At 29.5% G+C, this 15,000-nt stretch overlaps 1 protein-coding gene across 1 annotated transcript in view; it reads left to right on the top strand.

Annotated features, from left to right (window-relative positions):
- LOC137654812 (zwei Ig domain protein zig-8-like) overlaps nucleotides 1-15,000 on the top strand; it is a 112,754-nt gene that overhangs the window by 70,249 nt on the left and 27,505 nt on the right. Inside the window, exon 4 of the mRNA XM_068388765.1 lies at nucleotides 7,935-8,062. Coding sequence (XP_068244866.1) covers nucleotides 7,935-8,062 — 128 coding nt within the window. The remainder of the gene's footprint in view (nucleotides 1-7,934; nucleotides 8,063-15,000) is intronic.

Here is a 15,000-nt window from a genome sequence, read left to right on the forward strand (position 1 = left end):
ATAAAAAATCTCGCTAAATTAAATGTTTTTTTAATTTGTTACCATCATCATAATAATGTTTTCTTCTTGATTTTATTAGTACAAGAAAACATAGAGAAGAAAACATACTTGAATGTATTGTTTATTCTTTCTAATCATAAAAGAATTCCTCTTGGAAAAAAGACCTGCAGGCAACGAATATCAACATGAGTTAGAAATTAAGGAAAATGAACCTAATTCTGGAAATAGATTAATTGAATAGCAAATATTCAATATTGCATTGGGAAGTTGAATTGCAAAACTCAATCTCCCATGCAAACGAAAATTCCTGACCTACACTGTTAAAGATTTGCATTAAAAAAAAGGTAAATGCCTGGCAACATTTATTCAAGGATTTTTACCGTTTTAAAAACGGGTATATGGACGTGGATTGATATTTCGATCACCAACCCGTAAAAGAGTATAACAAAGTAAGGTAAAATTAAGGTCACCTGTATTTTACTGAAATACGGCTGAGAATAGTATATTTTTACGGAGAATTTCCGATTAAGATTACGGATTTTTCTAACACTAAGTATACGCAGATTTTAGCTGTTACCTTACCCCCGCGAATAATTAAAACAATGATCAGATTGATTAAAATAACAATATTAATCAAAATAATGATAATAGTTGAAATGATAATTAGAATAATAAAAATGTTAGAATAATTGAGATTCAAATAATGACATAAAACACATTTAAAATCATCGTCTGAGAAACACTTAAACAACTAAGTACCCGAATCACTGAGATTAGATTAATCATACTGGCTTAAGAGGAACCAGCATTTAAAGGGTTTAAATGCCGCTCATGAATGGCAGAGGCAAGGGACAGTGAAATTGCCCTATCAAATAGGACAATGCCTTAAAGACTGACCATATATCATATTATCAGTGCCCATGCCTCCTCAACCCAAACTAGGAGTAAGGAGGGCCAGGCAATGGCTGCTGATGACTCAGCAGGTAGACCTAAAGGCTCCCTAAACCCCCTCTTTAGCTCACAAGGATGGCGAGTGTGCGGACACTAAAGGAACTAATGAGTTCGAGCGGGACTCGAACCTCTGTCTGGCGATCACCAGGCAGAGACGTTACCAATAAGGCCGCAACAACCTTGAAGGTGTATATCCAATGTCATATCCTTATGAATATCATCCTTATGCACATGTGGGTTCTAACTATAATTCCAATAAATTACCTCTACTCCCCCCCCATGTACTCCCCCCCCCAAGTACTCTTCTCCCCCCCCCCAAGGAAAGACTTAGATATCTCTAGTTTTTTTTTTTTTTTTTTTTTTTTTTTGAAGAATCTCGATGTTTGCAATAACAATTTATCATGATTAATTGAATCTAGAGACAACTGCAATTTACTATTCTCGATCTAGGACTGAATACCAATAAATTCAATATCCAATTTGTCTAGATTATATGCGTACAATTTCCAATATCTTCCTGAATTAGATGTCTTATCCGGGAAATATGAAAGTTGAGTAATATTTCAAAATTGCTCTTGCTTAGGATAAGCATATCTTCCAGTGGACTCGAAAATATAGGATTTTTTTTTTTATTATTATTATATTAACTTTGTCAGATCGTATTACATCCGCCAACGAAGTTGGAAGGAGGTTATGTTTTACCCCCTGTTTGTGTATTTGTTTGTGTGTGTATGCGTGTTTGTTTGTGAATAGCTTCCTGGCCACAATTTTAATTGTATAGTAATGAAACTTGCAGGGAGTAGCTGTTATGTAAAAAGCTGGAAATAATAAAATTTTTGGAAGGTCAAGGTCAGGGACAAGCAAAATGTCCAATTCACGTAATCAGCCATAAGTTTGGACATCGTTGTCACTGAGACTTCAAACTTGGTTTATATTTAAGTGTATGAAATCCACGCCAATTGACACATGTTAAAGTCAAAGATCAAAGGTCAAGGTCGAGCAAAAGGTCGAGAAATAAGCTGCCGCGGTGGAAGTCTGCTCTCTACTGAGTGCCCCTCTACTTGCTGTATATATTGTCAGTCGTTTTTCTAGAACGAGTCAGATATTAAATTTACAAATATATGATTATAATAAGGTCGAGAACAGTGGAACCTCAACATCCGGATATTCATCTGTTTATAACTCGTTTAGAATTGATGTGATTCTTGATTAAAAATTTACTTTCTAGAAACTCATTCGGTCTATTTTTTTCTTCAATTGCATAAAAAATGGCTTATTATTTTCGGTGATCAGTCTATCCTTAGGAAATATTTTAATACATTCATTCTACCTTGTCTCAAGTGTTCTCCTATTTGGTCTTCAGCTGCCGAATCTCATCTTAATTTGTTGAATGGAAACTTGCGGTCTATGAAGTTCAGTTAATTCTTTATGGAGGTTACATAAGATTTTTCAAATTCAGATCATCCATTGCATTCATATCTTCCCAGATTGTACCACCCTGTACGAAGTTCTATAGTCCATTTCTTTTAGCGAGGCAGATTTGCACCGACTCGCAGCGGTGCCCTTTTAGCTCGGAAAAGTTTCCTGATCGCTGATTGGTTAGAATTATCTTGTCCAACCAATCAGCGATCCGGAAACTTTTCCGAGCTAAAAGGGCACCGCTGCGAGTCGGTGCCAATCTGCCTCGCTAAAAGAAATGGACTATAGGTATGCAGTTTATTCTAAGTCATGCCATTTCCATCATAATGCACAATACTACACAGTATTCTAAAAGTTTTATTCCAGCTGTGACCAGATTGTGGTTGAATCAGTGGAACTTTTGAAATTGATTTTATTTGTAATATCTTTTCTGTTGACCAGGTTGATATGAGTCTCTCTTTCCGTTTTGTGCTTTATCTGTTTTAATGATGTTGCTGATCTTAGAATATTTTATGTTTTTATTCATTACTTATAAATAGTTTATTTGCTGTTTCCTTATTTCCTCGCTCGGCTAATTTATGTTGGGGCCCTAGGCTTGTAGCATTCTGCTTTTCTTATCTTGGTTGTAGCTTGGCTAGCAATATATATATATATATATATGTGTGTGTGTGTGTGTGTGTACTGTATATATATAGATATAGATATATATATATATATATATATATGTATATATATATATAGATATATATATATATATATATATAGGTATATATATATATACTTACATTCCATATTGCTATCTCTGAGATACTTATGCCAAGGCATATCAGATCTCTCTCTCTCTCTCTCTCTCTCTCTCTCTCTCTCTCAAGAGATAAGGAAGTGCCCATGGCTAGCCTTGAGCGTAGAGGCTTCTTTCCTAAATTATCATGATTAATTTTCCACCATTTTTTATCTTTCTTTTTTTATCTTCTGCCAAATGTGGGTAATTTCTTGATGCGTTCCATCGAGACTTGATTGATGCAAAGAGTTTCATATCTTGAGAAGGAGGAATTCAATGCTGTAAATATTCATTTACTAAATGTTTATGTTTATTCCTGGGAATTTTCGTTGGTAAGGCGACAATATTTTTCTTCAGGGTGTATGTTTTCATTATTATTATTATTGTTATTATTATTATTATTATTATTATTATTATTATTATTATTATTATTGTTGTTGTTTTTGTTGTTGTTGTTGTCGATCTTCGTGGCAATTTCATTATTGTTGTTGTTGTTGTTGTTGTTGATCTTCCTGACAATTTCATTGTGATTATTATTATTATTATTGTTGTTGTTGATCTTCGTGACAATTTCATTGTAATTATTATTATTATTATTATTGTTATTGTTATTGTTGTTGTTGATCTTCGTGACAATTTCGTTATTATTATTATTGCTATTATTATTATTGTTGTTTTTATTGTTCCCCGTGACAATTTTAATATAATTATTTTTATTGTTATTATTATTATTATTATTATTATTATTATTATTGATCATCCAGACAATTTCATTGTTGTTATTATTTTTATAATGATAATTATTATTATTATTACAATTATTATCATTATTTTCTTGAAAATAATAACCACCTCAGTGGCATTTATGTTGTAAGTGGAGCTTTTCACTTAGTTAGCTATTATTTCTAACGTAACCTGATTGAAAGACGGTCTACTGCCTAAATATTATTATTATTATCATTATTATTATTATTATTATTATTATTATTCATATATTTCTTGAATATTGCAATCTTTTGATGATAATAAATGCACTTGTTTACCTAAATAAGTAACAACTTCAGGAAATCCAAGCAAAAAAATAATTTTAGGAAAGTTTCGAGGAATTTTGATGAACAACCAATAAATTTATAAGAACATCGAAATAACGAAACCTTTGAACAATTATAGAATAAATAACTAATAGGTAATATATAAGAAAAACTATAATTAACGTTTTGGTGGCCTATTGAAAACATCCCTGGCTGTTGATCTACCAGACTGGGGTTCGAGTCCCGCTCAAACTCGGTAGTTTCTTGTAGTGTCTACAACCTCGCCATTCTTGTGACTTAAGGATTTGGGGTTTGCTGAGTCATCAACAGCCATTGTCTGGCCCTCCCTGGTCTTAGCTATAGAGATGGGATTTGGGCGCTGATCATATGTATATATAGTCAGTTTCTAGGGCATTGTCCTGCTAGCTAGGGCATTGTCATTGTCTCTTGTCTCTGCCATTCATGATCGGCTTTAAACCTTTAAACTATTGTCTTTTTTTTTTTTTTTTTTTTCTTTTTTTTTTTTTTTTTTTTAGTGAGGGAGATTTGCACAGACTCGTAGGGGTACCCTTTTAGCTCTGAAAAGTTTCCTAATAGCTGATTGGTTGGAAGTATTTTTGTCCGAATACCATCATTCTCTTGGTTGAGGGTACACTGGGGCACACTATTCTATCTAATTCCTCTTCCTCCTGTTTTATTAAAGTTTTTTAGTTTATATAGGAAATATTTATTTTGATCTTGTTACTGTTCTTTTTTCCTTTCCTCACTTGGCTATTTTCCCTATTGGGGCCCTGGGCTTATAGCATCCTGCTTTTCCAACTAGGGTCGTAGCTTGGCAAGTAATAATAATAATAATAATAATAATAATAATAATAATAATAATAACGTGAATAGAAACTTATTTACTAACCTAAATTCCTCCCTCAGATATATGTTTTGTTCTATACGGACTTACATCATAGGCTTATGATGGAAGTCCGTATAGAAAGGGTTTGCTATTTTTTTCGTAAAGGTTTATATTTTATTAATAGAAATATTTTCGGTGCAAATCTGCCTCAATTAAAAAAAATTTACTATAGTTTATGACTTGAACAAACAACTTGAAAAAAATATATATTTTAAGCCTAGGAAGACAAACTATCAGATTTGAACATTTTAAACCATGATACGAACATTTTCTATACAAGTAGCTTGCTTTCCTGAGAGGAAAGATTTCTTCTTCTTCTTCTTCTTCTTCTTCTTCTTCTTCTTCTGGGTTTAAAGATGCAATGTTATGCCCTGCTGCACCTTGCATACGTTTTTACATGCAATGTCACTACTGTAGTTTGGTTTTTTGCAGGGAATTATTGCATTTTGAAATGAGTGGTTAGGCATATATCGGTTCATTATTAAGATTGTTCTTTTTTTTTTTTTTTTTTTTTTAGTGTGATTACGTAATGATATTTAGCAACAGACATACATGCGAATGTTATTAACATTTATCTAATTTGCAAACTCAGTTTAATTGCATATTTTCTTAAACCATCCACGCTAATTTTATATTTATATATATATATATATATATATACAGTATATATATATATGCAGTATATATATGTGTATATATGTATATATATGTATATATATATATATATAGATATAAATATATATATATATATATATATACATATATATATATATATATATATATTTATATCTATATCTATCTATCTGTATATATATATATATATATATATCTTATACGATTTTCCTCTTTATAAAGGTGTATTTCTTATAGTGTTTAATCACATTCAATTTGAGATGGAATTCATAGCATCATATATATATATATATATATATATATCCCGACTTTAGCCCTAGCTGCCTCTTACCAAACTAACGATGCCAGAAAACTTGACATTTTAAGTTTAATTCGCAATTTCCCTCATCGTCTCTGCCTGTCATAATTGGATTTCTGGACAATCTTTTCGTCTGACACTAAAAGGAGATCTCATGGCGGCCATTGCCGTGAGCAGCTAAAGGGTTTTACTCGACTCCAGGAAAACAATTAAGGGTACCAGACGCTTTCTATTTGCACTTATTCCTCGGAATGGCTTCATAGATCTCTCTTGAAGGGGGAGTTTTCTTTTGGAGTTTCAAGTTTTGGCTTTTTTTCGGGTGTTTAGGTTTTATTTTTGTTTTGACGGATAGATGGTGTGTCTGTTGCTCAGGAGCTTTTTTGGATGTATATATATGTGTATATATATATATATATATATATATTTATATATATATGTGTGTGTGTGTGTATACATATATATGTATATTGATGATATATATATATATATATATATATTATGTATATATATATATATATATATATATATATTTATATATATTATATTATGTATAATATATATACGTGTGTGTGTATTACAATATATATAAATTCAAGTGATTTCGTCCTTACAGATGTAACAAAGACACAAACATTAATATGTGTATATATATATATATATATATACAGTATATATATATATATATATATACAGTATATATATATATACATATATATATATATATATATATGTGTGTGTGTGTGTGTATGTGTGTGTATAAAAATGTTTGTGTACATGTTATATACGCAATGTAGATGATTACAAGTGGATATTTTCCTTGGAACATGACATGTGATAAACCTTGATCTGAATGTTAAATTTCATTTTTCTGATGCAATATTACTGTAATTTTCATTATACTTTTTATGCAAATGATTAAACTTCTCTTGTTCTATGACTGTGTGTAAAAAATGTATCTAATATACAAATTAATGTATTTTTTGTCCATTTTTCTTCCACAGTCACTAGTTATTGATATATAAAAGGCAAAAATGAAAATCCATTCAAGAAATTATTTATTTTCATATCCTCCTACAGAAAGACATATATAAAATATCTCTCTCTCTCTCTCTCTCTCTCTCTCTCTCTCTCTCTCTCTCCCTGCTATCAGACATACGATTTTTTTTTCTTTTTCTGAATATTAATCAGAAATTTATGTAATACACAAAAAGAAAATGGATTTTTCTCGTAATTTCTTCCGTATTCATTAGTTGTCGACATGTTAAAGGTAAAAATAAAAATTCATTTAGAGTTTTTTTTTTTCTCTGCTGGCAGACATATCTAATGTTTTTTTTTTCTTTCAATGTTAATCAGAAATTTATCTACTACACAAATAAATGTTTATTTCTCAGAGTTTCAATTCCACATTCATTGGTCATCCATATATAAAATGCAAACAGGAAAATCTATTTATAGAATAATTCATGTTTTCGCTTTCCTGTTGCTTCTTCTTCTTCTTCTTCTTCTTTTTCTTCTTCTTCCTCTTCTTCTTCCTCTTCTTCTTTTTTTTTTTTTTTTTTTTTTTTTTTTTTTTTTTTGCTGTCAAACCACCAAATTTATTTTCCGGTTTATTTCTGCTTTTTCTTCCGACTTACTAGTTCTTCTTCTTTTTATCTTTTAATATTTTTCTGCTACAAAGCTACCAAATGTTTTTTTTTATGTTATTTTCGCTTTCTTCTTCTTTCAAACATACCTTTTTTTGGGGGGGGGGGGGCTACAAACCTACCCAATGTTTTTACTGTCTTTTCCCGCTTTCTTCCCGCAGCAAACATACCTAATGTTTTATTCGCCCTCTCTCTATCCCTTTGGCGTCACTCCAGCCTCGTAAATACCATCGTAAATAAGACTAAATCCGTCTCTCCTCTTCCTTCGCAGCTCCACACGCCGAGATCATCGGCTCTCCCGATATGCACGTGGATAAAGGTTCCACTATCAACCTCACCTGCATCATTGCCCACAGTCCCGAACCACCGAATTATATCTACTGGTATCACAATGGAAAAGTAAGTGAGAAAGAATCTCTCTCTCTCTCTCTCTCTCTCTCTCTCTCTCTCTCTCTCTTGGGTTAAGTTTTGTGTAGGAGTTTTTGTAAGCTTTTTTTGTATGGTTATTGTATTTGTAGTTCTAATCTAGTAGTAGAGTTTATATGTGTATATATATACTGTATATATATGTATATATATATTTATTTATATATACTGTATATGCATATATATATTTATATATATACTGTATATATATGTATATGTATATATATATATATATATATGTGTGTGTGTGTGTGTGTTTGCATATATATATATATATATATATTTATGTATATTTATATATGCACATACATATATGTATGTATATATACAGTATATATGATGATATATATATACACACACGCACACATATATGTATGTATGTATATATATATATATATATACATATACATATATATACATATATATATATATATATATATATGTATGTATATATACAGTATATATATATATATATATATATATTTATATCAAATATATCTTGCCAGTTCATGAGTTCTAGGGTTGAATTTGATAGCCCCTCACCTTGTATATGGACCCAAGTAAGTGCTGGTAGCCATTTACAGCTGTGTTAACTGGTTAGGGGCTTAGACTTGGAGAAATCCATTTCCTACTAAACATGAGTCAAGTGCTGCAACCTTCAGTCATGCGCCCAAGGTTCATTCAGTTTTTGGAGTTTCTTTTTTCTCAATGTTTCTTTATTATTATTATTATTAGTAGTAGTAGTAGTAGTAGTAGTAGTAGTAGTAGTAGTAGTAGTATTGTTATTATTATTATTACTATTATTATTATTATTATCATTATTAGTAATAGTAGTTGTAGTAGTAGTAGTAGTAATAGTAGTATTATTATTGCTATTATTATTACTATTATTATTATTATTATTATTATTACTAGCTAAGCTACAACCCCAGCTGGAAAAGTAAGATGCTATAAGCCCAAGGGCTCCAACAGGGAAAATATCCCAGTGAGGAAAGGAAACAAGGAAACAAATAAACGATATAGGTAATGAAAAATTAAAATAGAATATTTTAAAAACATTACCAAGATTAAAACATATATTTGATATATAAACTATATAAGGAGTTATGTCAGACTGTTCAACATAAAAAAAATTTGCTGCGAGTTTGAACTTTTGAAGTTTTACTGATTCAACTACCCGATCAAGATCATTTCACAATCCTTATTCAATTTGAGTGAGTATTTGGGTTCTTTTATTGCAATTAAATATGATACTATTAAATGCTTTCTGTATAATATTTAATAGTGGCTATAAATTCTTACATTAATCAATAATCATTATGGTTACTGTAAGCAATTATATTTTGAGTCAATCAAGCTTCACTTTATTCATTAATACATCTAATTAAAATCAAATTAGTCATCTTTCACAAACAGTAATAACGAAAGCATTTTTTTATTATAAATTTCTAATCAAAATGAATTTTTTTTTTTTATATTCTTCTGACGCATTTGTTTTTTCTAAATGAGTTATTAATCGAAATGAGAAAAATAATTGAAGATTCTACCAAAAAAAAAAATACTTTTTTAAATGAAAAATCGAAATAAGATATAAATTATTTTAAGATTTTACTTACGTAAGTCCTTTTTTTGTAAAGGACTTAGTAATAAAAAATGTTTAAGAAATATTATAGAATTGTAAAATAATTTAAAGAAATATATTAGAATAGTAAAAAAAAAAAATTAAGAAATATATTAAAATAGTAAAATTCCACTAACGAAATCACTCCTAAAATGAATTACTAATCCTAATATGAAAAAAAATATTTGAAGGTCTTATGGCATTGCCTCATAAGCTTTTAATTTTCCATAACCCCAATCATTTTAAAAGTTCAAAGATCAGAGAAGACCAAACCCTATTGAAAGACATTAATTTAAAGACTCCACTAACGAAATTACTTTTCCTAAATAAGTTATTAATCAAAATATAAAAAAAAAACATAGTTGAAGGTCTTATGACATTGCCTCTTAAACCCCAATCTTTTTAAAAGTTTAAAGATCAGAGAAGACCAAACCCTATTGAAAGACATACATTTAAAGACTTCACTAATGAAAATACTTTTCCTAAATGAGTTATTAATCAAAATATATATATAAAAAAAAAGAATATTTGAAGGTCTTACGACATTGCCTCTTAAACCCCAATCATTTTAAAAGTTCATAGATCAGAGAAGGCCAAACCGTATTGAAAGACATACATTTAAAGACTTCACTAATGAAAATACTTTTCCTAAATGAGTTATTAATCAAAATATATAAAAAAAAAAATAATTGAAGGTCTTATGACATTGCCTCTTAAACCCCAATCATTTTAAAAGTTCATAGATCAGAGAAGGCCAAACCGTATTGAAAGACATACATTTAAAGACTTCACTAATGAAAATACTTTTCCTAAATGAGTTATAAATCAAAATATAAAAAAGAAATAGTTGAAGGTCTTATGACATTGCCTCTTAAACCCCAATCATTTTAAAAGTTCAAAGATCAGAGAAGGCCATACATTTAAAGACTTCACTAATGAAAATACTTTTCCTAAATGAGATATTAATCAAAATATATATATAAAAAAATATTTAAAGGTCTTATGACATTGCCTCATAAACCCCAATCATTTTAAAAGTTCAAAGATCAGAGAAGGCCATACATTTAAAGACTTCACTAATGAAAATACTTTTCCTAAATGAGATATTAATCAAAATATATATATAAAAAAAATATTTAAAGGTCTTATGACATTGCCTCATAAACCCCAATCATTTTAAAAGTTCAAAGATCAGAAGAGGTCAGACCGTATTGAAGGACATTTTAGCACCATTGTTCGAAACCACTCGGAGGAAATTGTTTGACCTATTAACAAAGAGGAAATTGCTAGGATATTAAGTGATTCTTTCATATCAGAAATTGGGAAATTGAAACATGGGTAATTGAAAGTTTTTTTTCGATTAGATCGAAAACGGACATGATATTTCATAATTTATTACTAGTACAAACTTTATTAAATTCTGCGTTTTATATCGCATTTTATCCTTTTAAATCTATGTTAATTTTATAATACTTCAATAATTATTTTTCTTATTGATATGAAGGCAAATGATTGTTTTTGTTATTGTCGATTCGTTTGAGAATGTAATTCATGGAGTTTTTAACAATACAGGCATGACAAATTGATCCTTTTTTATTACATTCATTTAAATTTTATTATTTTGAATCTACATTGGTTTTAGAATACTTCAGGAATTAATTTTTTTTTTATTATTATGAAGGCAAATGATTCTTGTTGCTATTTTCGATTGACCCAAAAAGGGTTCCGATATCTGTCTTATTTTATTACACTCATTGAAATTTTATCCCTATGTATCTATATTGAATTTAGAGTACTTTATTTTTTTTTTTTTTTTTTTTTTTTTTTTTTTTTTTTTTTTTTTTTTTTTTTTTGAAGGCCAATGATTCTTCTTACTGTTTTCACTTGTTTAGAAAAGGGGTAAAATATTTCATGCATTTTTACCAATACAGATATATATGACTATGTTATTTTAGGTAAAATGTAGTTTGCTGGGACAGGCGATATCTTTCTTATTACTAGCCAAATCGTTTTTCCTTATGGGGAAGATGTTCTTTACTACGATCCGATATACCATATGAAGTTATTTTTTTTTTTATCAAATTCTTTAAAATTTTAATTTTTTTTAATTTATATTGATATTAGTATAATTCAAGATTTATTTTTTAATAATATGGAGGTAAACGATTCTTGGTGTTTTCGATTGGTTTGAAAATTGATATATTTCATAGGTTTTTCAACAATACAGAAACGATTAAAATGCCTTTTTTATGATTACATTCATTGAAATTTTACCCTTATGAATCTATATTGATTTTAGAGTACCACAAGATTTTTTTTTTTTTTTTTTTAATATGAAGGCAAAATATTCTTCTTCCTGTTACTAATACAGATATGATTAAATAGACTTTTTAATTACTTCCATTGGAATCTTAACCGTTTGATTTTATATTGTTTTAGAATACTTCAAGAATTATGTTTTTCCCACTGTGAAAGCAAATGGGTTGATATTTGATTTAATCTTATATTGTATTGTAATGTTAATTATTCCCTTCCATATTTTTTATTTATTTATTTATTGTCTCTTATGTATCTGAAACCATACGACTGTCGCACACATGCACTCACACACACATTATATCTATCTATATATATATATATATGTGTAGAAATCACGAAAGCTGACACGTGATGAATATAAAATGTATTATAGCCACGAAAGGAAAAATGAAAAAGACTTGATTGGAGTTAGTACTTTCATCCACTCAGGACATTATCAAACTCAGCAATGAGAATACATATACAAAGACATCGTATTTATACAGGAGAAGGGGATCCAACAGCTGTCAGTTTCTTAATAATTCCGGAGAAGTCAGATTTTAGATAAAAGGATAATACTGGATTAACGGAAAACAGACCTGGACTTAGATTTAAATTTCTACCTTGAGTACAGGAGATTAAAAATGATTCAACAATATTCCTTTGGAAATAGTCATTTACATGGATTACTTTTTCCGTCTTTGACCAACCAATTCTGTGACTTGACCCTAACCAGTGGGAGGCCAAGGCATTATTAAGAGAACCCCTGGAGACGGCCACCTGATGTTGTTTTAATCTGACTGGTATACTTTTTGATGTTTGACCAACATAAAATAGGTTACACTCTGAACAAGGAATGCTATATATTACATTATTATCATTTCCAGAACTATTCTTAATTAACATGTTTTTTAAAGTACAATTATATTTAAACACTACAGCAATATCTAGTTTTTTCAAAAGGGGTATAACATCTAGAAAACAAACATGAAATGGCAAACAAAGCATATTATTAATTGTTTCCTTTCTCTCTAGTTGGACACTATAAAATGTTTTCTTAGCCTTATTCATACATTTTTCTAAGAAATATTTAGGATAACAAAGATCTGTAGCAATTTTTTCTATTTTAGTGAACTCCTCCTCAATGTAATCTGGGCTACAAATTCTCAATGCCCTAAGGTACATGGAGGAAAAAACTGAATGCTTAATATTTTTAGAGTGACCGGAGTAAAAATGTACATATGAAAAATTATTCGTAGGCTTTCTATATATGGAAAACTTAAATTTATCTGTTTCTCTAACTATTAAAACGTCTAAAATGGGATACGGTTATTTTCTTCATTTTCTATAGTGAATTTTATTGATGGTACTAATGAATTAATGATTGAAACAAAGCCCTCAAGATTAAAATTTTCTTCTAAAATACCTAGAACATCATCAACATATCGATACCACACAATTTGGGAAGACCACACTGAAGGGATTAATCTAGATTCAAAAAATTCCATATATATGTTGGATAAAAGTGGAGACAAAGGATTACCCATAGCCATACCAAAAACCTGTTCATAGAAATCTCCATTAAAACTAAATTTACACTTTTTAATGCACAAACAAATGAGCTCAATAATAGTAGGGGTTGATAAAGGTAAATCATAAGCATCTAAAATACCCGACAGGAAATCCAATAAGTCATCAACCGGCACTTTGGTAAACAATGAAGTTACATCAAAACTTACTAATCTATGCCTAGACGTAAGGTTAACGTTTTGTAATTTTTCGCAAAGATCAACAGAATTTTTTATATGAGAGGTTGAAATAGATCCTAAGATCGGGGAAAGTAATTTGACTAAATATTTGGATAATTTATAGTTAATAGAACCTGTAGCACTGATAATTGGTCTGATTGGATATCCTGTTTTATGGGTTTTAATTAAACCATATAAATACGGCAAAGACGGACCAGTAGAGATAAAGGCATTAATTAAGGATTTTTCTTGTTTTAGGATAGATTTTAAGTTTTTATTAAATCTTTGATGACCTCGTCTAAGGGATTAACTCTTAATTTTATGTAAGTAGAAACATCAGATAAAAGTACATACATCTTTTCTAAATAAGTTGTTTTGTTCATAATAACTAATACATTAGCTTTGTCTGCTTTTGTAATATGTAATTCACAGTCATTTTTCAACGATTTTAAGGCTGTTAAAAACCGTTTAGGGAAATTGCAGGTGTTTGCATATCCCATCACCGAATAAATTAGCCCTTTAGCAATGTCGATGTTACACTGGGGAATTTTCTTAGTTTTTTCAATTTTACAAAGGCAGAGGCAATATCTACACTATTAGGTTTTTTATTTACTGCGAATGATAACCATACCCCAAGGCCTGTATCAAGTGAAGTAAAAAAGGCCTTGGGGTATGGTTTATCATTCGCAGTAAATAAAAAACCTAATAGTGTAGATATTGCCTCTGCCTTTGTAAAATTGGAAAAAACTAAGAAAATTCCCCAGTGTAACATTGACATTGCTAAAGGGCTAATTTATTCGGTGATGGGATATGCAAACACCTGCAATTTCCCTAAACGGTTTTTAACAGCCTTAAAATCGTTGAAAAATGACTGTGAATTACATATTACAAAAGCAGACAAAGCTAATGTATTAGTTATTATGAACAAAACAACTTATTTAGAAAAGATGTATGTACTTTTATCTGATGTTTTCTACTTACATAAAATTAAGAGTTTAATCCCTTAGACGAGGTCATCAAAGATTTTAATAAAAACTTAAATCTATCCTAAAACAAGAAAAATCCTTAATTAATGCCTTTATCTCTACTGGTCCGTCTTTGCCGTATTTATATGGTTTAATTAAAACCCATAAAACAGGATATCCAATCAGACCAATTATCAGTGCTACAGGTTCTATTAACTATAAATTATCCAAATATTTAGTCAAATTACTTTCCCCGATCTTAGGATCTATTTCAACCTC

Source organism: Palaemon carinicauda, chromosome 15 (genome assembly GCF_036898095.1).
Source record: "Palaemon carinicauda isolate YSFRI2023 chromosome 15, ASM3689809v2, whole genome shotgun sequence".
NCBI lineage: Eukaryota > Metazoa > Arthropoda > Malacostraca > Decapoda > Palaemonidae > Palaemon > Palaemon carinicauda.